The sequence below is a fragment of the Chiloscyllium plagiosum genome, unplaced genomic scaffold (genome assembly GCF_037043375.1).
Source record: "Chiloscyllium plagiosum isolate Xiang-an unplaced genomic scaffold, Cpla_swu_hap1 HiC_scaffold_4, whole genome shotgun sequence".
Classification (NCBI taxonomy): domain Eukaryota; kingdom Metazoa; phylum Chordata; class Chondrichthyes; order Orectolobiformes; family Hemiscylliidae; genus Chiloscyllium; species Chiloscyllium plagiosum.
Window position 1 is genome coordinate 31,762,019 of NW_028270142.1, and position 27,019 is coordinate 31,789,037.

Below are 27,019 nucleotides of genomic sequence, written 5' to 3' on the forward strand. Positions count from 1 at the left end.
TTCCCCCCCCCCGTCTCTCTCTCTCTCTCCCTCCCCCCCGTCTCTCTCTCCCCTCCCCCTCCGTCTCTCTCTCCCCCCCCCCCCCCCCTCTCTCTCTCTCCCCCCCCCCCCCCTCTCTCCTCTCCCCCCCCCCCCCTCTCTCTCTCTCCCCCCCCCCCCCTCTCTCCCCCCTCCCCCCCCCCCCCCCTCTCTCCCCCCCCCCCTCTCTCCCCCCCCCCCCCCTCTCTCTCCCCCCCCCCCGGCCCACTTTGACCGTTGCCCTTTCCGGTTGGTCTGGGATACGGACCGTTGGCGCTCATTTCCGGGCAGAAAATGTTGCGTTTGGCGACGGCTGGAGCGAGACGGTTCGGAACCGCGACAGGTGAAAGGGGGGGGTGGGGGGGGGTAATGGTGGGAGAGGAGGGGGGGTAATGGTGGGGGGTGGGGGAATACAGGAGAATGTCAGAGAAGGGGAGTCTCGGTGGTAAGTGAGGGCAGAGGGGGATCACACACTTCTCTCCTTAATCCTCTCCCGAAGTGTCAGAGACGGGAGAGGAGAGTCTTGGGGAAGGGAGTCTTAGAGGAGGGCTACAGGTCCGAGAGGGGAGTGTTTGGAGGGGATAAAGGGTAGGGTTCAGCCACCACTGCAGACCTCACCCCTGGTGACATTGGCTGGAAGACAGTGGGAGAATATCTGTTTACTGCAGAAGGTGTCTGTTGCACTCCCCAATTAGTGAGAGCTCATTGAATTGAAGCATCAATGTAAACTTGGAAATGATGTGTCAGTGTATGTGTTGGACTGGAGTGGACAAGGTCAGAAGTCATACCACACCAGATTGTAGTCCAACAGTTTATTTGAAATCACAAGCTTTTGGAGTGCTGTTGCTTCATCAGGATATGAAATTGACAAGAATGACAGGAATCCAAGATTAGTGATGAACAGTTATTTCTCTGGATGGGGGTATAGATTTCCTCAGTGATCTGATATACGTTAATGATCTAGCTCTTAATATACAGGACACAGTTTTAAAATTTTTAGTGGATATGAAAGTTTATATGAAAACGTAAATGGGATGGAGAGTAGTGTACAACTAAAAGGACTTGGGAAGTCAATGGGATGGTTGGACAGGTGGTGGATGAAGTTGAATACAGAGCATTATGAAGTGATTCAGTTTAGTATAGTGATCATGGCCATTACAAAGGCTTAAATTCTAATGGGTGCAGGAGCAGAGAAAGCTGGATGTATATAAATAATTGAAGGTGGCAGGAGGGGTTGAGACCACAGTTAATAATGTGTGTGGCGTCTTAGTATTTATCAATATAAGTATAAAATTGTGGAAGTCTCAATAAACCTGTCTATAAAACAGGTTCAACTAGAACCCCAAACTACAGCAGGAAGTGAAGGCATGAGAAGGGATTTGGGAAAAATTCATAAGCATGTTAGAGTGGAACAGTAATTTATTGTCTCTTTAATTTATGAAAAATATATAAATTACCATAATGGTATGAGGAGTTTCAATTACAGCAAACCTTTTATTATCCAGCACCTATGGGACCAGGAATATGCTGGTTGATCAAATATTCTGGATGATCAAGAAATCCCCATAATCAATATAAAAATACATACTAAGTAATAGAAACAATTACAGTCATCAGGCAGAGTCCTGATCCATATTTTATAGCAGGTGGACAGGCTTTAGGAAGTCAGGAGGTGAGTTGCTCACTGCAGAAATCTTTGGAGAAAGAAGTCACTTGTGAGCATAGTCTACAGGCCCCCTAATAATAACCACAATGTAGGACAAAGTATAGAAGAAGAAATCCCGACTGTGGACCTGCTTTCAGATAGCTAGTCCAGTTCAATTTCTGGCCAATGGTAACCCTCAGGGTGTTGATAGTAAGAGATGTAGCAACTGTAATGCCATTGAATGTCAAGGAGAGATGGATAGATTCTCCCGTTTGAGATGATCATTGCTTGGCACTTGTGTCGCATGAATTTTACTTGCTATTTATAAGCTCAAGCCTGAATGTTGTCCAGATCCTGCTTCAGTTTGGTGAGGACAACTCCATTATTGAGTCACTGCAACTAGTTCTGAACATTGTGTAATCAGCCTTGAACATCCCCATTTCAGATCTTATGATGGAGAAAGGGTTGTTGAAGAAGCAGCTGAAGATGGTTGAACCTAGAATAATACCCTGAAAACCTCCTGCAGTAATATCTTGGGGAGAGATAATTGATCTCCAAAAAATCACAACCAGATTCCTATTGACTTAGTTTAGCTTTGATTCTTTGTTGTATTTGGTCAAATGTTACTATGGTGTTAAAGGTGGTCATGCTCTGCTTTGATAAAAGCAAATTATGTTTGACTAGCTTTATTGAGTTATTTGATGTGTATGTGGACTTTTAATACTGTATGATTATCGTACAGGTGGTTCTGCTATAATGTACTTTTCATTAACATGAATGCACTGTAATGTAATTGATGAATTGGGGACACTTTCTGAAGCGCAGACTTTTAAAATATGTGTTGGCTTTAAACGCTAAGCACTGTTTAAATGCGGGGTTGTACAAGAGCATAATCATTTCATCATAGAAGACATACCCATATTTGGATTAATTAACACAACTGAATTCTATTGCACTGTGGGTATAAAATTGGCTAAAAAAAGAAAGCAGGGGAATAATGATGAATGGTTATTCTTGAAACAGAGGAAAATGTATGGTGGTTTCCCCTATGATTGGCATAAGATAAATATTAATGAGCTGAACTTGGGCATCTACAAACTAAAGAAAAAATAAGTAGTAATATAATCCAAATGGTATAATTTTTAAAAGGCTGCAAGAACGAAAAAAAAGCTCAGGATGTACATATGCAAGCCTTTGATGCTAGCAGGACAGACTGTTGAAAAAGCTTTCCTCATTCTTTGGCTTCATGAGGTGAGGTGTGATATACAAGAGTGTAAAACGACTTTGGCACTATGGTACAGGAAGCCATTCATCTGAGGAAGCAACAAGTAATGTAGTAGTCGTAGAGGAAGACAACAGTATAGTGAGGAAGATCAACATCTTTCTTTTCAGCAAAGAACAGGAAGGAGTCCAGAACACTGCCTGAATAATCTGCTTAGAGCTGGTAAGGAACTTGCAGTGGAAATGGGAGTATCCATATAGGTAGCAATACCATAGTTAGGACTAGGAAAGAAGTTCTCCACAGAGTATGGGGAGCTAATCATTGAGTTTCTACTTTTTAATTTAAAGGTTATAATCTCTCATTATTACCTGAGCAATGTGAAAATTGGCTAAGGGTATATGAAATTAGAAAGATGAATAGATGGCTGTCACACTGGTGTGAAAGAAGTGTGTTCTAGTTCTGATGCCTCTGGCACCATTAATAGGGAAAATTGGGATTGTAGCTTTGGGACGGTTGACATCCAAAGTATGTTGAAGCCAGTGTTCTTGTGAACTGTATAACTAGGGAAGTGGAAAACATTTTAAACTAAATGGTGAGGCAAGAATTTAAATGAAGGAAGATGTGTATGAAAGAATAGCAATGATGTAAGAGAGGAAAACATTAAATGGGAGATGAGCATCAAAGGATGATAGGTAAGAACAGAGAGAAAAAAAGTCAGAAATATGCTAAAGTAGATGTTTCTGTATCTGAATATGCATGACAAAGCAAATAGGGATGTGATTATAGGAGGTATGATTGATAGGTTTGCAGATGACACCAAAATTGATGGTGAAGACGAGTTATTTCAGAGTATAAGATGGACCAATGGGCTGAGTGGCAGATGGAGTTTATTTTAGGTAATTGTGAAGTGTTGCATTTTGGTAAGGCAAACCAGGGCAAGATTTATACAGTTAATGGTAGGGCCCTGGAGAGTGTTGCCAACAAAGAGACCTAAGGGTGCAGGTGCATAATTCCTTGAAAGTGGAGTTGTAGGTAGATGGGGTGGTGAAGGCAGCGTTTGGGACGCTTGCCTTCATTGGTTAGGTCATTGTGTACAGGAGTTGGGACATAATGTTGAGGCTGTGTAGGATATTGGTAAGGCTACTTTTGGAATACCACGTTCATTTCTGGTCTCTTTGGAAAGAGGTTGTTAAACTTGAAAGAGTTCAGAAAAGATTCACAAGGATGTTGCCAGAATTGGAGGGTTTTAGGGAGAGGCTGAATAGGCTGAGGCTATTTTCCCTGGAGCTTTTGAAACTGAGGGGTGACCTTATAGAAATTTATAAAATCATGAGGGACATGGATAGGGTACATAAACAATATTTTTAACCCAGGTTAGAAGAGTTCAAAACTAGAGGGCATAGATTTAAGATGAGAGGAAAAACACTTAAAAGATACCTGAGGGACAACACTTGAATCACATTGCACCTTGGAATTCTGTAGTCATTCTCCATTTAAATATTACTCTGCTTTTTTTATTCTTCTTATCAACTTTACATTTTTCCATGTTATACTCCATCCGGCACAATTGCCACCCTTGATTGACAGTGCTAATTCTCAATCTTTACCTAGCTTCCTATTGTCCTTGGAAAGAGACCCTTCAGTCTACCTCATCCATGCCAACCAGATATCCTATATAAGCTAGTCCCATTTGCAGCATTTTGCCCATATTTCCCTCAACCCTTTCATGTACCCATCCAGCTGCTTTTTAAACACCGTGATTGTGTCCACCGCCACCACTTCCTCTGGCAATTCATTACATACATGATCAAATCAAAGATGTAGTGAGATTCAAGTGTTCTGATGCGTGAGTCTCAAAAACTGAGTATGCAGGTACAGTATGTGGTCAGAAAGAATAATAGGATGTTATTGTTTGTTAGAAGAGAAATTAAATGAAAAAGTAAGGATGCTATAAATCAATTGTATAGGGAATTGATGAGACCACATCTCAAAAACTGTGCTTTGATTTGGACTTCTCATTTAAGGAAGGATGTCAATGTACTGAAGGAAGTTTACTTGATTAATTCCTGAAATAAGCAGATTGTTTTGAGGATATGTTGGACAGGCTGGGCTTGTTTCCACTGGAGCTTAGAAGGGTGAGGGGGTGACTGGATTGAAGTGCATAACGTCCTGAATAGTCTTGACAGGTGTATATGGAAAGGGTTTCCTTTTCTAGGTCGGTCCAAAACTAGAGGGCTCTATTTAAAATTAGGGAACTGACATGAGAATTTTTTTTCACTGAGTATTCAGCTTCACAAAGAAGTGGAGTATTGAAAACACCGAATCCTTTCAAAACCAATTAGATTCTTTTTGGGCAGGGGAATTCAGGGTTATTGGGATAAATGGAAATGGGAACTTAACACAAACAAATCAGCCTTGATCTTATTGAATGGTGAAATGAGCTTGGGCTGAATGACAGAATTTATCTAGATCAGGGACGATCTCTGGAGAAAAACAGATAAATGAGACCTACAGTAATCCTCCTGAAATGTCAAATCTGTTTTTCTTTTCATTAACATTACATTGTCTACTGTATATTTTCAGCATTTTCTGTTTCTGTTTCAGATTTCTAGTGTTTGCAGTATTTTGTTTTGGTTGTACTGAAATGGCACCAAGTTGAAGGACTTCAGAATGACTAGAGAAGCCTGGGTTGTTCTTCCTGGAACAAAGACAGTTAAGAGGAGATGGGATACAAATCTTTGAAACTATGAAGAGTTTTGATCGAGTTAGTAAGGAAAAATGGTTTCTAATACCTGAAGAGTCAGTAATTAGAGGACACAGGTTTAAAGTAATTGGTGTGAGAACCAGAGAGAAGATGAGAAATTTCTTTTTGGAGCAAGTTGTTGTGATTTAGGATGTGATGCCTGGAAAGGTGGTGGAAGCAGATTGAATAGTACATTTCTAAAGGGAGTTCGATAAATATTTGAAAGGGAAAATGATTTAGGCTTATGACAAAAAAGCAGGCTAGTAGAACATACCCTCTCACTTTCAGTAGGTTTGACCTTATCCCAGACATTTCTGGTGGAGACCAGGGCTTCAACTTTCAATTCATCCAGTGGATGAAACCCATGAATTTGATTTCCACTCTACTGCCTGTATTGAAAGACCTTAAAACCCTCATTAAGAACAGTCACATGGCACTGCTATTGGTCTGCAAATCCTTCTACTCTTCCATTTCCATCTCCAAGAATGAGTGAAAAGACAACAGAGACTAACTGAACATCCTAGCATGAATTCCAATCAAGCAAGATGATTCTGAACCTTGTATTTGAAGTAAAAAGATTGTGAATGTTTGACTAGAAAGTGCATGAATTAATTATTGTGTGGGTAAAGCTGCCTAGAGATCTGGTGAGGTAACCACTCAGAAGGGAAGGCTCCCTTGCTCAGCATCCCATGACTGACTTAGTGGTTTCTGCACAAACATAGTTTGCATTTCACTTTCATTTCCAACCAATTACCATATCCTGTTGGTGTGGCCTCTGACCGTCTGAACACACAATCAAATGATGAATAATTGTTAATGCTGTTTGTCGTGAATGAGTACCTCTATCAAGTTAAGACCTTTCCGTTGAATTACAGGTAGTAATGGAATTGGCTGTATATTAAGGTTAGAAACTGAATGTCTTTATGGAACAGTATCGTTCAAGGAGAAGAGGTGCTACTTGATTACAATTTATTGATCACCAAATGGTGCCAATTTCTGACCTTTCAGGTACTGTCAACAGATGCACCTGATCCTTTGATTAAGGAAAATACAAAATATAAGGTGCTGATATCTTCTTAAACCTGGGGTTGAACAGAAGGGTTATGGGAGCAGGATAGGTAAATGTGGTTAGAATGATCATCTGATGAGGAAAGTAAATGCCAATATAGCTTAGTAGGACCAAAATAGATTATTTCTGGGCTGTAACTACGACATATCCATTATTTCTTGTGTCTGACCACCCACATCAGGGTTTGAACCAATACTGGGGTTTCGCAAGATTGAAAAGAATATGCTTTGTTTGAACTTGGTCATTTCCTAAGTTGGAACTGTTTGGATTAATGTCATATGTGGACCTAACCAAATTCACAAATTCAGGACTGTACTTTAACCCAACACTTGGTTCAGCCCACAGCACCAGTTCTGCCTACCAAAAGTGGCCCACTTGGCACTCACATTCCATGCCTGGCTTCAAGCCAGCAAGTTGGGCTTATTACCAATTTAAAGTTTGAGTTTATTTTGGCCCCCAAGACCTCTAATCATTTGCTTCACTAGATAAAAGTGCGTGGCAGATAAGAGTTAGCTATCCTGAGGGAAATTTCAGAGGGAACCAGCTAGTGGGTGGTTCAATTAGTATTTCACCCCTATGTGAAGGTCAGATGATTGATTTGTACATCAGGACTGTTATGGATCTCCTCCAGAGTTTGGTTTTGCCTTGCCCAGGTATAGTTCACCATCATATCTGTTAAGATCCAGATGTTCATATAGTATCTGGATTTGCAAAGAAACTTGTGTCAGCATTGTCTCAGTGATAGCACTCCTACTTAGTTGGAAGGCTATCAGGCTACATCTCATTCCAGACACTTGACCATGTGATATTAGGTAACATTCTCTTTGCTGATACTGAGAGAGTGCTGTTTTTGGAATGATAGATTAAATTGAAGCTCTGTTTGGCCCCTCAGGTGTGTGTAAAAGGTTCATGGCACTATTTATGGAAGGATAATAGTGTTCTGTTCAGTGCCCCACCCAATATTTACCCTTCAATCAACATAATTGGAAACCAGTTTATATGGTCTATATTTCAATGATGTTGGAGAGACTGCTTTACGCAGCTGCGTTTTTCTATATTACAGCAGTGACTCTACTTCAGTCATAGCTGTGACTGAGACTTATATGGGCAGGATTGGCAGCTCAACATTCTTGGTTACATGGTATTTAGATAAGATAGAGGGATAAAAGAAAGGGGGTCACAATATTGATGAAAGAACCAATTATTGCAGTAAGGATGGATAATTTCTTGGAAAAATTGTCAATGAGCTCATATGGAAAGAAACAAAAAAACAGAATAGATTAGAACTCATTAAAGCAGATTTAGAAATACAAATTCCATGAAACAGTTTTCTACATGTGCAATCTGAAGATGCATCAGTTTCTGCCATTTCCTTTGGTCCCCATCTGATTCAGTTCTTTCAAGTCTTTCTACATTTTTCAGAGTGAGTGTTCCAAACAGAACTGCATGGAAACAGTTGGTATAAGCATCAAATAAGTCTTTAGCATTTTCCGAGACTCAGGATGTAGTTTGACTGGTATCCTTGGGGAGTATTATTTCTTGAGGTTTTCTAATGATCCAGAGGAATCCCTCCCACCAGGAGCCAGTAAAACATGGCCTACCTGACTGGACCTTAATCACCTCGGGCTTGGTGTTGGCCACTGCAAAGCCCTTATGCAGAAGTGGAGAGGCACCCTAAATATTGGAACCTCTAGACTCTTCTCTACTATAACATATCGTCCTGCCTTCAACTCTTATGAAAGAACCCCTGTGGCACAATGGCAAGAAAAAGATGTAGGACTTGACAAGAAGATAATTTATGTAATAGCTAAGTAGTTTTAATACATTTTCTAACAAATTTTGAAACCCTTTAAATGGATGGGATCACCCATCTTATATTAATGTACATTATCAATGAGAAATGTCCTGTTTACATCCATTGTGTGTGCAGTTCACACAGTCGGATCAATGTGATTGTGCTTTGTGATTTTAAAGCAAATGTTCAACAGGATATTTTTGACGTAAGTTTTGAGAGGGTCCAAAGAAATGGCATGTGTTTATTCAAGTATTTATATTCTAAATGCTTGTGTTTTTAAAAAGAATTGTGCAAAGATTAACCATAATAGAATGATACCTAATCTTGTGATTACCAAATCATCCTGTGTGTCCCTTCGACACTATTCTATAAAATGCTACCACAGCCTCAATAAACCAGACTTATGATGAATGTAGATTGCAAAAGAGAGTCCATTGGTAAATTGCTAACTGGTAGGACCAAACCTACCACAAGTGCTTAAAAAAAGTGAATTGTCAGTAGGAAAGCTGTTAAGAACTTGGGTGTTTGAATATGGATTTTCTTTCTAAAAAAGATGATGGAGGCCAAATCCATGAAGTAACAGAATGCCTTAAATGCAAAAGGGTATGGGGAACGGAGAGTTAATAGAATTTAAGTGGATGACTCCATCTTTCAGAGAGCCAGTGCGAGTAAAATGACCTGAACGAACCATTTCTTTGTTCTCAATCTCCATCAGGAGATTCTGCACCTTTACCAACAGGCAGTAAGGAGATCATTTACCTGGTTTACATTCTATCTAATTTTTCTTACCCAATGGTGAAAGTCTGTATTTGACTTTTGCCTTCCGAATAGGATGTCTGCTTTCCAACTCAGATAATGCTACCCAATACTTTTGCTTGGAGGAATCATGAAACAAACCAAGTTTCACTCCGTCGTTACTGTTTCTCAAGGTATTGCTTGAACTCTTGTATCACCTGAGATTTACATCTGGCTGCAGATGCAGTTTGCGCAAACGTGTGAGGGACTTAAGCAGGCTATTCATATCCATGATATTAAGTGTGGCAGTGGGGCAAAATGAGCCTCAAGAGAAGGGCTGTAACCATTTTTTACTTTCTGTCTATCCTCTTTATCTGGCTGTCTGGCATCTAGTTCACCTGACTCAGATGTGACCTCTTGTTCTAGCTGTGGCGCCTTGCTTTTATTTTGGTGGTCTGAGAAACCACTTCCTGAAGGAATCAGACATTACTGAAATGCTCAGACATTTTACTGATTACAGCAGACTAAAGTCGTACTGTATGTAAACATTTTTTATAAAATATAAACTACTGAGGGTTAGAACCAGTTCAGTCTCTATTGAACAAAGGAACACGCTAAATTAAATTGACAGCACTTGTGGGATGTAATAAATGGATTTTGCCTCTATGTTTTTGTTTATCAGCATTTCAGTGTACTTATTTTTTCCCTAGCATGGAACAGTGATAGTGTCAGGTTTGGCTCATGGTCAGCGGTCTTCTGAGTCAGACAATCCTAGGTTCAAGATTCACTTTCAGACTGATCTTCACTGATTCCAATGTAGTATTAAAGCCATTCAATTTTTTGGATGAGGTATTAAAACCTGCCTTCTCGGGTTTATGTAAAAGATCCCATCTCACCGTTCGAAGAAGAATAGCGATACTACCTTAGTGTTCTTTATTGGATACAAAGTGCTTTGTCAATATTACAATTGTGAAAAGTACATTATAATTTCATTTCTGTTCCTTTACACCTTTGAAGAAGAGAGTTGTGACTACATTGTGACGTACCTATTACTCACCTAGTTCTTCGCTGAGGTAGTGCTTCATCAATGTTGATGCAGGCTTTTGAATTATTCTAAAGTGAAGCAACCTGCAGTAATGACCTGTGCCAAATTAGTTCAATGGAGAAAATGTTGGGTGCAACAGACATTGTGAGTTGGGATGGGGTGGCAGAGGGTTGGATCAGCTCCAGTGAGGGGATCGGAGGAATTCCAGGGAAATCTAGTGGTTAGAAATAACATAGAAGAGGATTTCAGCAGCAATTGAACTGTGGGAGGGCGCAGATCATAGAATCCCTACATTGTAGAAGTAGTTCATTTGGCCCATCGAATCCACATTGCCCTCCCAAAGAGCAACCCACCCCCTACCTTGTCCCAGTAACCTTGCATTTCCCATGGTTAATCCACCTAGCCTGCATGTCCATGGACACTATGGACAATTTAGCATGACCAGTGCACCAAGCCTGCACAAATTGGACTGTGAGAGGAAACCCATACAGACAGTCGCCTGAGGGCGGAATCGAATCTGGGTCCCGACTGCTGTGAGGAATCAGTGCTTACCACTATCTTCAGTGGGCAGCTGTGAGGAATCAGTGCTCACCACGTTCTTCAGTGGGCAGTGAAGTATGGATGGGCAAGCAAGTGGAAGTAGGCGCTCTTAATAGCGAGGATATGCGGTTTTAACATGCAGTTAAATTGGGTTGAGGTGCAAGAAATTATGATCATCCAAAATAATTTTCTTTCAGTCCTTGATAATTCAGGTTCAGTGAGCACACTGATTCCCATTTTTGGAGTGTCTTGCCTCAAAACCTTTATTATCTTGAGAGAAGATGATTATTTTGTTCCTAGTCAGTGATCCATATTACTTGAGCTGTTAGAGTAGGATTTGAACTCACTATTTCCAACTCTAGTGGAAGTACTGCCAACTGAACCATAGCTGGCACTTGCAGAACAATTTGATTCTTAAATTTCTAGCTCTTGTGGAGCGTTCTGACCTTGAGGTTTGGGATTTTTTGGAGGTTGGGAGAGATGCTTTTAAAAAAGTGCTCTTCAATTTTTATTTATCAGTCTTGTGCCAGCAAGTTATTTATTTATTTCCTCCATAGATAAATGATGGCAATCACAATCCTATAACTGCTACATATTTTATTTGATCATGGGATTTGAGCACCACTGTCAAGGCCATCTTTTATTTCCAAACCCTAATTGCTGTAAGAAAGGTGTTGGTGAACTGCCTTGAACTTTTATAGTCCATGTGGTGTGGGTACATCCATGATGCTCTTAAGAAAAGAGTTCCAGTGACAGTATATTTGTAAGGTTGTTTGCTGTATAATTTGAAGAGGAGCTTGCAGGTATGCCTTATTACCCTTGTTCATTTTTGTTGTGTCTATTAAAATCATGGCTGAGCTTCTATCTCCACTGACCTTCCTGCTCTATCCTCATATTCTATGTTTTCCCATCATGAAGACTTGACCAAAGGAGTAAACCTTCTTTTGGTAGAACTTTTATTTAGCCATAGAGTATTACAGGAGGGAAAGAGGCCCTTCGGCCCATCATGTCTGCAGGCTATCAAGCGCCTATATATTCTAATCCCATTTCCCAGCAAGTGACACATAGTCTTGTATGCTACGGTGTTTGAAGTGTTTATCTAAATAACTTTTAAATGTTGCAATGGTTCCCTTCTCTACCACCATTACAAGCCATGAATTCCTGGTACCCAGCATGCTCTGCATGAAAAAAAGTCTCCAGCCCCTTACCTTAAATCTATGCCCCCTGGTAATTGATCTTTCACTAAGGGAAATACTTATTCCAATCCACCCTATATATGCCCCTTGTAATCTTGTAGACCTCAATCATTAACCCCCTCTGCCTTCTCTGCTCTAAGGAAAATAACCCCGGCCTATCTAATCTCTCTTCATAGCTGGAATGCTCCAGCCTAGGCAACATCCTTGTGAATCATCTCAGCACTTTCTCCAATGCAATCATATAGTTTGGTGACCAGCACTGCATACAGCATTAACTATGTCCTATACAGCTCCATCATAACCTCTCAGCTCTTGTATTCTATGTTTTGACTAATAAAGGCAAGAATCTGCTATGTTGTCTTAACAACCCTATCCATCTGCCTTGTTGCCTTCAAGAATCTATGTACATTCAGACTAGGTCACTATCGTATAGTTCCTTGATTTATCCCTACTGCCCTTCTTGAATAATGGTACCACATGAACTGTCTTCTGGTACCTCTCCTGTGTTAGCTAGAATTTGAAAATTAACACCCAGGTTTCAGCATTCTCTTCTCTTGTCTACCGCAATAGCCTAGGATGCATCTTATCTGGGCCTGGGCATATATCCAACTTTGAGCCTGCTAAAACCCTAATATCCTCCTCCCTTCTCCCTGATAATTTATTCAAATTTATCACAGTGTCCCTCCCTGATTTTCATACCTACATTGTATCTGCATTCATTATCAAGAAGAACAAAGTACTCACTTGAAACCTCACCAATATTTCCTGACCCCCACACAAATTGTCACTTTGGTCCCTAATGTGGTGTATTTTACCCTGGTTTTCCTTTTATCTGTAATATACTTTTAAAATGCCTTTGGGTTATCCTTTATTTTATGATTTAGCCACTACATTAGAAGAAAGGAAGAGTCACATTAAAGAGGAAACAGCCAGTGATATGTTTTTGGTAACTGAGCTGTAACATCTGGAATGATTGAATGATGTGTTTCAAAATCTGCTATTTAGGGAAACATTAAATTACAAAACTTACCTGTGTGTATAAATACCAAGAGAGTGTTAGCTCTGCTACCAAGTACACCTATTTTAATTTGTCAATTGATTTCTTTGATCTCATGATTAAGGAAGGTGATGTCCGGGTGGTATTATTATTGGACTATTAATCCAGACACCCAGATAACATTCTGGGGACCTGGGTTTGAATCCCACCACAGGTGGAATTTGAATTCAGTAAATATTTGGAATTAAGAATCTAACGATGACAATCTATTGTCGATTGCCAGTAAAAGTCCATCTGGTTCATTAATGTCCTTTAGGGAAGGAAATGAAATCCTTACCTGGTGATTCCAAACCAACAGCAATGTGGTTGACTCTTAACTGCCCTCTGGGCAATTAGGGACGGGCAATAAATTTTTTTTTAGATGAGATTCCCTACAGTCTGGAAACAGGCCCTTCGGCCCAACAAGTTCACACTGACTTTCTGAAGAGTAACCCACCCAGACCCATTCCCTTTGACTAATGCACCTAACACTATGGGCAATTTAACATGGCCAATCCACCTAACCTGCACATCTTTGGACTGTGGGAGGAAACCCATGCAGACACAGGGAGAATGTGCAAACTCCACATAGACAGTCGCTTGAGTCTGGAATCGAACCTGGGTCCCTGGTGCTGTGAAGCAGCAGTGCTAACCACTGAGCCACCGTGCCGCCCCCATGATGCCTCGCTAGCGACGCCATCATTCTGTGAATGAACAAAGAAAAAAAAGATTAGATGGTAACATGTGGCACGACTCCAGAAATGTCATCTGGACCATCTTGTAAATCTTGGGACAAACCCGAAAGAGTTTTAGTACAAAAAGCCTTGAATTCCTGTTTTTTTGAAAAATAAACTCATATAATCAACAATTGGTTTAAAAATTTCAATCGAATCTTAGAATTATTACAACACAGAAAAATATCATTAGGCCTGTCAGGTCCATCCTTGTTCTCTGCAAGACCAGTTCACCAAGTTGCAGTTTGCTGTCTTTCTCCTTGGTCTTCAATTTGTTAACCTAATTCCCTTTTGAAGGCCATGATTGAATTTCTTTCCACCAGCTTTTCAGAAATTGTGTTCGAGATCATAATCCCTATGACAGGCATGACTTTTCATTAAAATGTCTCTGGTGATCAGTTTGCTATATTGACTGTGCTTGACTATTTATGCAGATACAAGGAGCATTAGAATGTAAATAACAAAGGGCCAGCAATGTTACCAGTCCAGAATGATTTTGAGATGCCGGTGTTGGACTGGGGTGTACAAAGTTAAAAATCTCACAACACCGGGTTGATTACTTTACATGATCATGTGAAAAGATCTTGAATAAATGAAAATCACACAACACCAGGTTATAGTCCAACAGGTTTAATTGGAAGCACACTAGCTTTCTAAATCTTGAATAAATGAAATTTGGTTAGATGAGCAGAGGGGATTGTAATTGAGAAAATCAATCTGGTGTAGGCCTTTCTGTGGGTATCAATTAGTCCATGTTTGACAAACCTCAAAACAACTGCCTTCACACAAAGAAGTCAATTGGAAGCTGCTGATAAGTGTTCCTTTGAGCATTAAGCCCTTAGTCAACATTATGCACATCGTCTATGAGGTTATTTGAGACCAATTGATGATAAAAGTTAATCAATTAGATAAATTTATCATAGCCAACTTTAGTCACTTAGCATTCTTTTAAATATCGCGTGCAAGCTGACCATCCGTACAAAGCTGCATTGTCTGCATTGGGGGTTCTTGCATTGCAGTGGCAGCATCCAAATTCAATTCGCACCCACCCCAGATATGCTTCATGGCATACCTGAACAGGTTGATGAAAAATATTGACATCCTTTACATTGTATATAAGCCATAATTCAAGTATAGTATCATCAAATTATATGATTAGGAAACTCAGATGCTGAGTTGATTGTAGGATCATCAGGTATCTCATAAAGGATCCCCATTGTTGGGAATAATTGTTCCACACAGTTTTGTATTGTTTAGTTTGGATTGAAATTCAGTTACTCAATGACTTCCCTCACCATATTGTAGAAAGATCACCCAATACTCTGAGAAAATTACCAGTAGGTGCAGAAAACCCTTCATGAAGTTCAACTTTTATTTGCAAACAAAAACTGGCAATCAGAAAATGCCTTCCTGTCTTCTTCGACCCCTCTCCTGGAGCCTCTCCAGTTTATACCTTTCTAGTTCCGCACTTATCTGATAACATTAGCATAACCAATTATACTAGTTTGCTTTGTCTCTCTAACTACCATCTTCTGACACAATGGTCTACTGCTTACACTTAACCTATCACATTACACTCTGGATTAGTGGTGCTGGAAGAGCACAGCAGTTCAGGCAGCATCCGGGAAGCAGTAAAATCGACGTTTCGGGCAAAAGCCCGAAATCAGGAATAAAGGCAGAGATCCTGAAGCGTGGAGAGATAAGCTAGAGGAGGGTGGGGGTGGGGAGAAAGCAGCATAGAGTACAATAGGTGAGTGGGGGAGGGGATGAAGGTGATAGGTCAGGGAGGAGGGTGGAGTGGATAGGTGGAAAAGAAGATAGGCAGGTAGGACAAGTCATGGGGACAGTGCTGAGCTGGAAGTTTGGAACTAGGATGAGGTGGGGGAAGGGGAAATGAGGAAACTGTTGAAGTCCACATTGATGCCCTGGGGTTGAAGTGTTCCGAGGCGGAAGATGAGACGTTCTTCCTCCAGGCGTCTGGTGGTGAGGGAGCGGCGGTGAAGGAGGCCCAGGACCTCCATGTCCTCGGCAATGTGGGAGGGGGAGTTGAAATGTTGGGCCACAGGGCGGTGTGGTTGATTGGTGTGGGTGTTCCAGAGATGTTCCCTAAAGCGCTCTGCTAGGAGGTGTCCAGTCTCCCCAATGTAGAGGAGACCGCATCGGGAGCAATGGATACAATAAATGATATTAGTGGATGTGCAAGTAAAACTTTGATGGATGTGGAAGGCTCCTTTAGGGCCTTGGATGGCGGTGAGGGAGGAGGTGTGGGCGCAGGTTTTGCAGTTCCTGCGGTGGCAGGGGAAGGTGCCAGGATGAGAGGGTGGATTGTAGGGGGGCGTGGACCTGACCAGGTAGTCACGGAGGGAACGGTCTTTGCGGAAGGCGGAAAGGGGTGAGGAGGGAAATATATCCCTGGTGGTGGGGTCTTTTTAGAGGTGGCGGAAATGTTGGCGGATGATTTGGTTTATGCGAAGGTTGATAGGGAGGAAGGTGAGCACCAGGGGCGTTCTGTCCTTGTTACGGTTGGAGGGGTGGGGTCTGAGGATGAAGGTGCGAGATGTGGACGAGATGCGTTGGAGGGCATCTTTAACCACGTGGGAAGGGAACTTGCGGTCTCTAAAGAAGGAGGCCATCTGGTGTGTTCTGTGGTGGAACTGGTCCTTCTGGGAGCAGATACGGCGGAGGCAGAGGAATTGGGAATACGGGATGGCATTTTTGCAAGAGGTAGGGTGGGAAGAGGTATAATCCAGGTAGCTGTGGAAGTCGGTGGGCTTGTAAAAACACCACCATCATCTTTAGCATTAGCTCATCTGTCACATGATTTAACCAGCCTATCATAATTAAAAATCACACAATGCCAGGTTATAGTCGAACTTTTGGAGTGCTGCTCCTTCTTCATGTGGTTGTGGAGTACTCCACTATTGTCATGTTCAAATTGATAATATGTATTAAAGTGTTTATACCATTTGGAAAATATCTACCCTCCCCATTTTTCTCATTATTGGACCTCTTTCTCTTCATACTTGCAGTTCTTTGTCATGCAGGCATTACTCTGACAACTATTCTTCTTTTTCAAGTGGAATAATAGTTCCTTCAGTTTTGACATGTTTGCAAAATTGGCTCAGCCAAACATTACTGGTTTCTCTCACTGATCTATGAACTTGCTCAGGGATAGCATGAAGGGAACAATCCCCTCGAGGTTCTTTGTTTTTTATATCTTCCATCAGCTCTTTCAGTTTTCTTTCTCCCCTCCAATTTGTCCTATACTTTATGGCCGTTCACATGCTGTAATTTAATTTATATCTGTACAGATTATTGGTGAATGGGATTTTTGGCATCATGTCTGCAATGAATCAAGGTGATACATTAGTATTTGGATCAACAAGCTAAAAATATAAAATTGCAGACTGCTTGGAGATTGAAAGCTGTGCTCACTGCTTCAGTTTATGTACAGTGATAGTAGTGGGTTAGCCAATCTGCCAAGAGTGCACAATTATCAAAAAATGATTCCACTTTTCAGAGTCCACTTGAGTATTATATAAATTAACATACCACAGTTTCCTGTACAGCTGGTTTCTGGTCAGGAATGAATGAATTTTGTACTCTTTGATCTTTAGATGATAGAGTCAGTACTTAACTGCTTCATGATGGAGCAAAAGAAAACCTTGAAATTTTTGTGAAGAAGAGAGTCTTAATCATCTATTTTTTAAGAAAACAATTTAATTAGAATTAGCTTTGTCTCTTTCCCTTAATTTGCTGTATATTTGTTCAAATAGGCAATCACCTATTGTAGGAGCTAGTTTGAATGAATTATTGAACACATGGGAGAAACATCTCCAATGAAAGGTTGAGATCCTTTAAACTTGGCTATGCAAGTGTCTAATAATTGATATTTAGAAGTCAGTGACCTTTCAACAGCTTATAGATCCAAAGTGCAACTCATCTGAGATTATCAAATCTAGTTGTGTTAACATCCTTCACATAAAATCGTTTTAATGTTGCTGTAACTTTACAGTGAGGCATTAATCATGTGACTTTTCTCACTGGACACGGTATTTATTTGAGATGGCTTTATTTCTTACTTGCTGTTACTGCACTAGGTACTAACATATGCAGTAAAACAATTATTTACATGATTGCATGGTTATATATTCAATCCAAAAAGACAATTATAACTCAAAGTCTAAGAAATATTGTACGCAATTCTGTTGCTTATACCTCACAATAGCCTTAATCTTCAACCCCGTCACCACCCTCCCTCATCAGGCTCTGGAAAACAAATCTAAACATGATTTCTCCTTTTCGCAGCTTGGCTTAATGTCTTGTTGCAATTTGTCACTATGCCAAATTCAGTTTGTCATAAAACTTTAAATAACTTTAATAACATCTTCTCTCAGTATTTTTCTAAAGCATTAATATGCTTGTCTTTTCAAATTCTTAACAGTGCTTTATAAACATCTCTGCAGTTAAGGTAAATCTAACACCATTTAATGATTCATTCCTTCGCCAGGTCATGGTCTTAACATTGTAATGCCATATGCCTAGAAGGCATGTGGCATTACATGGCAAATAGTAAGATTAGAACTCGCATAGTAAATTGCAGGATGTTTTTATTAGCACTTTGAAACTCTTGAGTAGCATTGCCATAAAACTGATAGGATGCTTTATCCTCAAACTAGTAATGAACTTACCACTGGGACAGAGTTAATACTAGTTACAATCAATACAGATTGACCTTCGATTTCAACGTTAACATGTCTTTGGTAGGATTAATGAAGTGGGTTCTAGTATTGTGGAGTAAAGGTGTAGGTCTGTGAGCTGGGAGTCCAAAATTTGAATTTGAAGAGAAGTAGTCAACATTTCCAAGTACTCTTTTATTGTGTTTTATTTCAAGGAGTAATGAGGACTGAGGTTGAATGCTTCTCTATCAGCACACTGATCCCATTTCCGTCAAAGACAGTGTTGAACTTTGCTACAATCAGTATTTTTGTTGAAGAATTGGAAAGTGTCTTTCCTGTCTTATGTTCCACGCCTGTTGTTTGCTGCTTTTGCAACTCTTTTCCATCATGAAAAATGAATCTGAAGGAGCCTGTATATACAGAAATCCCATAAGTTATTTTGAACAACTATTTTACCTAATGCTTTTCAAAATTGTTGGTTGATATTAGTAGCTTGGGGAGGGTTTGGTGTTTGTGGCATTACCATCAAGGTCAGCATTTATTGATTATCCCAAGTTGCTTTTGATAAGGTGGTGAGCCATCTTGAACAGTTGAAGGCGAAGATACTCTCCAGCGCAGTTCATTAGGGTGTGTCAGGATTCTTAGGTGGCAAACATGATGAAGCAAGGATTCATGTGCCAGGGATTATGTGCGATTTCGAGGGAATCCTGGAGGTGATGGTGTACAGGTAAACTGTCAGTTCTTATCATTATAGATAATAGTCGTCACAGACCTGAAGGTTTTGTTAGAAAGCTTGGTGAATTTTTGCACTATTCACGTGGACACTAGCTAATTTGTGATATGCAACTGAGAGATCATAGGGCTCAAAGTCAGTGTTGAAGATTTGCAGAGCAACTCCCAATTGTATACTTTTTTTTATCACTACATCTGATGGGTTAGCGAGACAAGACATATCCTGGGATGTTTGTCATGGTGTCTCAGACATAAGTTATGATTCCTTGAGTACGATCATGCCTGCTCTTGCTTAATTGCTGTGGCACCCCCCCCCCCTTACCCCGCCCAGATGAAAGTAAGGTGGACTTTGCAGGGTAGACAAAGCTGTGTTTGCCATTGTCATTTCTGATGTCACTTCAGAGGGTTTATGCTGCAGAAGATCCCATTATAGTGAAGAACCAACAGCCATTTAGATGGGGATGGTATTAAAATCAGTCATAAGACTAAAGAGTTATGTATTAAAATGGGCGGTTTGTAAGCTTGTGTTCTGCGAGCCAAGTCATATAGCCATTTTTACACTGTGAAATGGATCACATTAGTTGGACCAGTCCTATCAGGTAACAATGAGACATAGTAAACAGAGACATTGCTGTACAAGTGTGGTGTGGGGACTCCCGCCCACCTTCCGAGGACCCCTTCGCCCACCTCCAACACACTGCATCCACCTGGACACCCCGCGCTGGCCTATTACCTGCCCTCGACCTCTTCATTTCCAACTGCCGCCGTGACATTAATCGTCTCAACCTGTCTACCCCCCCTCCCACTCCAACCTCTCACCCGCACAACGCGCAGACCTCCAATCCCTCTGCTCCAATCCCGACCTCACCATCAAGCCAGCAGATAAAGGGGGCGCAGTGGTAGTCTGGCGTACTGACCTCTACACCGCTGAAGCCAAACGCCAACTCGAGGACACCTCTTCCTACAGCCCCCTCGACCATGACCGCACCCCCCCATCACCAAACCATCATCTCCCAGACCATACAGAACCTCTTCACCTCAGGAGATCTCCCACCCACAGCTTCCAACTTCATAGTCTGGGAACCCCGCACTGCCCGGTTCTACCTCCTTCCCAAGATCCACAAGCCTGACCACCCTGGCCGACCCATTGTCTCTGCATGCTCCTGCCCCACTGAACTCATTTCGACCTACCTCAACACTGTCCTATCCCCCTTAGTCCAGGAACTCCCCACATATGTTCGCGATACCGCCCACGCCTTCCACCTCCTCCAAGACTTCAGTTTCCCCGGCCCCCAATGCCTCATCTTCACCATGGATATCCAATCCCTCTACACCTCCATCCGCTATGACCAGGGCCTCCAAGCCCTCTGTTTTTTCCTCTCCCGACGTACCCAACTGTACCCTTCCACTGACACACTCATTCGTTTGGCCGAACTGGTCCTCACCCTTAACAATTTCTCCTTCGAATCCTCCCACTTCCTCCAGACCAAAGGGGTAGCCATGGGCACATGTATGGGCCCCAGCTATGCCTGTCTCTTTGTTGGCAACGTAGAACAATCGATCTTCTGTAATTACACCGGCACCACTCCCCACCACTTCCTCCGCTACATTGATGACTGCATTGGCGTCACTTCGTGCTCCCGCGAGGAGGTTGAGCAATTCATCAACTTCACCAACACATTCCACCCTGACCTTAAATTTACCTGGACCATCTCTGACACCTCCCTCCCCTGGACCTTCCTGGACCTCTCCATCTCCATTAATGACGACCAACTTGACACTGACATTTTTAACAAACCCACCGACTCCCACAGCTACCTGGATTACACCTCTTCCCACCCTACCTCTTGCAAAAATGCCATCCCGTATTCCCAATTCCTCCGCCTCCACCGTATCTGCTCCCAGGAGGACCAGTTCCACCACAGAACACACCAGATGTCCTCCTCCTATAGAGACCACAATTTCCCTTCCCACGTGGTTAAAGATGCCCTCCAACACATCTCGTCTACATCCCGCACCTCCGCCCTCAGACCTCACCCCTCCAACCGTAACAAGGACAGAACGCCCCTGGTGCTCACCTTCCACCCTACCAATCTTCGCATAAACCAAATCATCCGCCGACATTTCCGCCACCTCCAAAAAGACCCCACCACCAGGGATATATTTCCCTCCCTTTCTGCCTTCCGCAAAGACCGTTCCCTTGTGACTACCTGGTCAAGTCCACGCCCCCCTACAATCCACCCTCCCATCCTGGCACCTTCCCCTGCCACTGCAGGAATTTCAAAACCTGCGCCCTCACCTCCATCCAAGGCCCTAAAGGAGCCTTCCACATCCATCAAAGTTTTACCTGCACATCCACCATTATCATTTATTGTCCGTTGATCTTGATGCGGTCTCCTCGACATTGGGGAGACTGGACGCCTCCTAGCAGAGCGCTTTAGGGAACATCTCTGGAACACCCGCACCAATCAACCACACCGCCTGGCCCAACATTTCAACTCCCCCTCCCACTCTGCTGAGGACATGGAGATCCTGGGCCTCCTTCACCGCCGCTCCCTCACCACCAGACGCCTGGAGGAAGAACACCTCATCTTCCGCCTCGGAACACTTCAACCTCAGGGCATCAATGTGGACTTCAACAGTTTCCTCATTTCCCCTTCCCCCACCTCACCCTAGTACCAAACTTCCAGCTCAGCACTGTCCCCATGACTTGTCCTACCTGCCTATCTTCTTTTCCACCTATCCACTCCACCCTCTCCTCCCTGACCTATTACCTTCATCCCCTCCCCCACTCACCTATTGTACTCTATGCTACTTTCTCCCCACCCCCACCCTCCTCTAGCTTATCTCTCCACGCTTCAGGCTCTCTGCCTTTATTCCTGATGAAGGGCTTTTGCCCGAAACGTCGATTTTACTGCTCCTCGGATGCTGCCTGAACTGCTGTGCTCTTCCAGCATCACTAATCCAGAATCTGGTTTCCAGCCCTTTATTCCTGATGAAGGGCTTTTGCCCGAAACGTCGATTTTGCCTGTCCTCGGATGCTGCCTGAATTGCTGTGCTCTTCCAGCACCACTGATCCAGAATCATTCTTTTTACCTAGTTGAGTTAAGAGGTGTATGTTTGTAATGTTTCACTCAAAATAAGACTGAGTAAAGATTTGCTTCAGTGTTATCCTCCAACTAGCTTTCCAGTTTAGAACAAAGTTTATGTTCCTTCTCCCATTTGACTAGAAGTTGAATTTGTGATGCTTTGGCGATGAGTTCTAATATTTGTGCATTTATTTTCAGGAAATGTAAAACCATTGGATGGAATTAAAATCCTAGACCTGACAAGGTAAATTTGATTTCACTAATATCAAAGAACTTCAAGTTGGAATTTAATGTGGTAAGTGTAATTGTTTTTTTCCAATTCTCCATTTACAGGGTGTTAGCAGGACCCTTTGCCACAATGATCTTGGGAGACCTGGGTGCCGAAATCATCAAAGTAGAAAGACCAGGTAATTGGATTTGATTGAAGAATGTTTGCTTTTAGCAGGAAATATGTATGAAACAGGATTGATAATGTCCTTACGATTAATAGATTATAGGAACATAAGACATAGCAGCAGAAGTTTGCCATTCACGTCTTTCAGTTTGGCCAGCCATTCAATGAGATTGTGTTTGATCTGATAAACCTCAACTCCACTTTCCTGTCTTTACGCTATAACCCTTGATTCCCTTACTGATTAAAACTTTGTCTTGAGCAGATATCAATAATTTAGCTTTATCTCTGTTTTGTTTTATGTTTTCTTTTGAATGTTTGTTTTTATCTTGTTACTTTCTTCCCTCCTTTACTGTGGGTTTGGATGGCTGTCATCTTGTCATTCACAATTTACCTAAATACATCTTTATTTCTTTACCTATTACCATTCCCTTTGGTTTTTGTGCCATGAAACCTTTTGCCATTTAGTCTCCATGACGTCTTCACGGATGGACGGTCTCTATTGTTCTTCCAATTCTCACTTATTCAAAAACTATCACACATTTATCAACCTTCAATGTTAACTCCTTTTCATTCTCTTTAGAAGCTGCCTGACCTGCTGAATATATTCAGCATTTTTGTTTTATTTCTGGAAACGGTTCTTCTGCTCATTGCTGTTTGTGGACCTTGCTGTCTGTACATTTGCTGCCACGATTCAGCTGTGGCTACACTTCAAAAATGTTTAATTGATTGTAAATTTGGAACTTTGAGGTTGTGAATGTTTACTACTTCCTCATAATAAAAAAAATGCTTGTGTGCACCTTTTTGTTGCACTTTTTAACATTGTTTTCTACCATTATTTGCATTATTTTTATGTCATTTCACACTCGTGTTGTTAATCACTTTTAGCTCTTTTCTTCTCCTTTCCTGTTCTCATTTCCACCCTTCTTCAGCTCTGTGTAAATTCACTTTCTTCCCCACTTCTTTATATCTTTTATTGCCTTTTCTGCATGTCCCTTCATTCTCCTGATTTCTAGCCTATTTTTATCTATTTTTCATTTTTTCTACCCCCTTCTTCTTCCCCTGTTACTGTAGTTCATCCCCAACTTACCTGCGTGTTCACTTCTCTTGATCTCTCGCCTTCAAATCTGACTGTGCATGACTTTCCTCTTTGCTGGAGTCCAGAGTACTTTTTCTCTCTTTTGCTTTTTTGCTTGTCCTTGACTCCTGCGTGTGTCTGTTTTCTGTACCCAACTATTGTGGATGTGCTTGTATTTTCCTTCTCCTGTATGTGTGTCTGTTACCTCCATTCCTGTGCGCATCTTTCCTTTACTCCTCCACATTTTTTGTGTGTACATGAGTGGGTGCATCTTTCTTTAATGATAGTTGCCAATAAAATTGACCATTCCTGTAATTTCAAATGTAGCTCCCTCTACTCAGAGCTGTAATTTGATTGTTTAAGGGATCATGTACAACTTCTACAAGTGATGTGAATGCAAAGGCTTTCCTGCCACTTCTCACTGTTGGACATGCCTTTCAAGCTGCTCTCATCTACCAACGAATTGGAAATCACTTTTAATGATTACCAACAAAGTAAAACAAAAAAGACCACAAAAGTTCAGACATTTCCTTGGAAGAATTATCAATATAATTAAAAGGCCTAAACCTAGTTTGAATTCATTGTGCCACACCTCAAGAGTTAATGATTGACTTGAATGAGGACTTTATGCTAGTGTGAGATATTAAAAGCAATTATGATTGGTGAGTACAATGGAAAAGTAAAACCATGGCAACAGCTGATCAGAAAACTACTGGCTGAAGTGGATGGCAGACACTTGACATGAGCTGGAGAGAGAAAAGGCTACATATGATATGGTGGAGTTGTCAGAATGAATGAGGAAAGACTTTGTGCCAGAGAGTTTCAGGGATAATTCTGGTTGGGTTCAGAAGGACTGAGGATGAGGAAATTAGAATGAGGTAAAGGAATAGGTTAGGGCAGTTTAGGTATTGCTGAAGATCAAATCCATGATTTTGCTACTTCTGTACTGTACTATTCCAATACTTTCCTGCCTGGACTTATCCCCTTCAACTATTTATAAAGTCAAATTCATTCAAAACTGTGCTGCCTGTATCTTAATTAATACATCTATTAACCTTCTGCTTGCTATCAACAGTGTCTCCCAGTCTACTGAAGTCACCTTATAATAAGAAAAACTCTGTTTGAAACTCTACCTCTATCCTTCCCTAGCCCCCTAAGAACTACATTTCTCCAACTCTGGTCTCTTGTACATCTGTATTTCCTTCACTTCATTAATGATGGCTGTACCTTCAGCGATCTAGGCCCAAAGATCTTGAACTCCTTCCCCAAAACCTCTCCATTACTCTGTTCTTTATTTTTGATACTCATTAAAACCTACATCTTGCCTGGTGTTTTGGTTGCCTTTTCTAATTTGTCCTCCTTTAACTTAGTGTGTTGTTGTGCTGTGAAACAATTATAATATTAAAGTGCTATATAAATACAGATTGTTTGATTAGCTGCAGAGTTTTCTTGCATTCTCACCTGCCTTGTTTAACTGTTTCTTTCTCCAATTAGTTTTCATACAGCTCGTTTAAAAAATCTGGCTAGATACTTAATGTCTTGTTTGACCTTCTGGCCATTTTAAATGGATTGTTAAGAATTCCTTAATTATAGATTTTGGCATTTTTCTGAAAAATGGTCAGGCTAACTGACCTGAAGAAAGGGGGAAGCTATTTGTTGTAAGAGTGAAGTCATCAAGAGTGATGGATGACCTTGCTTCAGATTTGTATTTTATTTTCTCTGTAATTGTGACAAAGGGAAAGGGCACTTCAACTTTTAATAAAATAATCAATTAATCATTTTAATTCATTTCCCTGGTTTCAGGTGCTGGTGATGACACGCGAGCCTGGGGTCCACCATTTGTGGGAACAGAGAGTGCTTACTTCCTTAGTGTAAATCGAAATAAAAAGGTGAGTCTGAAATAATGTATGTAAAGTAATTGTGTCCTTTCCTCTGTGGGATAGGTAGCTCAGTTGACTGAGTGATTGGTTTGTGATGCAGTGTGATGCCAACAGCGTGAATTCGATACCTGCACTGGTGAGATTAGCATAAAGTTTAGATCGGAGTGGTGCTGGAAAAGCACAGCAGGTCAGGCAGCATCCGAGGAGCAGGAAAGTCGACTTTTCGGGCAAAAGCCCTTTGCCCGAAAAGTCGATTTTCCTGTTCCTCGGATGCTGCCTGACTTGCTGTGCTTTTCCAGCACCACTCTGATCTAAACTCTGGTTTCCAGCATCTGCAGTCCTCACTTTTGCTGAGGTTAATATGAATGACTCTTCTTCTCAACCTCTTCCTCATCTGAGATTTAGTGACCCAATCACTATCAATCATCTCTCTTTTGTGATGACAAAACAGCCATATGGTCCTCTGGGAATATGGTGACTTTACCATTATTTTTACCTTCCCTTAACACTAGATTTTAAAAAACTGTAAACAAAGGGTTGCTAAGTATTGGCAGTTACTGCAGAAACTGTGGTCACTAACCTGATCTGTATTACACTGCAAAGTAACAAACATTTGTATTTATTTGGAGCATTTAACATTGTTAAACTGTCCCTGCATTTTTGCATTGGCTTTATAAACTAAAATTTGATACTGAGCCACATCACAGAACATTAGACAAATGACTAAAAACTTGACCATAAAGACAGGTTTAAGGAGTATCTTTGAGACTGAGATGTAAGAGCAGAAATAGTCCTTTTGACCCATCACATTTGCTCTGCCATTCAGTGTGACCGTAGCTGATCTCATGATCTTTAATTTTTTTTGCCTTTTTAAATTACTTAATTTTAAATTACAGTTATCCCCTGTCTGTGGATTGCTAGCAGAGTAACGTTACTACCATGTCACCTTAAGTTCAAGGGAGGATAGAGAAGTAAAGAGAAGTTTAGAGAGAGAATGCCAGAGCTTAGGAACTTGGCAGCTGGACGCATGCCAAGTGGTGGTGATGATTAACATAAGGGCCATACAAGAGTCTGGAATTGGAGGGACATTGAGATAGAGGAAATTATGGAGGCAGTGTTTAAAGGGATGAGAACATGGAGGGATTTCAAAATCAGAATGAGAATCTTAAAATTGAGGCATTTGTGACAATGGACCAGCGCAGAACTGTGAGCAAATGGGTGATGGGTGAGCAGGACACAGTGTGAGTTTGGATGTATGAGGTTTATGATATTGTGACTGTAAGGGATCATTCCTACAGTGCCAAAGAAATCATTATTCATTGGCAACATGTGACTTATTGTTCACCATTTTACATTTTAAGATAGATTTAGTCAATTCAATTTTAGCATTGC

The 27,019-nt window shown here is 41.3% G+C and overlaps 1 protein-coding gene across 6 annotated transcripts in view; it reads left to right on the forward strand.

Annotated features, from left to right (window-relative positions):
• The first annotated feature begins 253 nt into the window (after positions 1–253).
• Positions 254–27,019, forward strand: part of sugct (succinyl-CoA:glutarate-CoA transferase) — a 475,105-nt gene continuing 448,339 nt past the window's right edge. For 4 of the 6 annotated variants that reach the window (XR_015756922.1, XM_087986079.1, XM_087986074.1 and 1 more), the window contains exons 1-4: positions 255–361; positions 22,477–22,522; positions 22,612–22,685; positions 25,551–25,636. Coding sequence is in view for 5 of the 6 variants with exons in the window: in XM_087986079.1 (XP_087842205.1) it covers positions 313–361; positions 22,477–22,522; positions 22,612–22,685; positions 25,551–25,636 (255 nt within the window). In the remaining variant the exon portion in view is untranslated. Of the gene's footprint in view, positions 362–22,476; positions 22,523–22,611; positions 22,686–25,550; positions 25,637–27,019 lie in introns of all 6 variants that reach the window. The other 2 variants (XM_087986077.1, XM_087986076.1) reach the window with 2 other exon arrangements.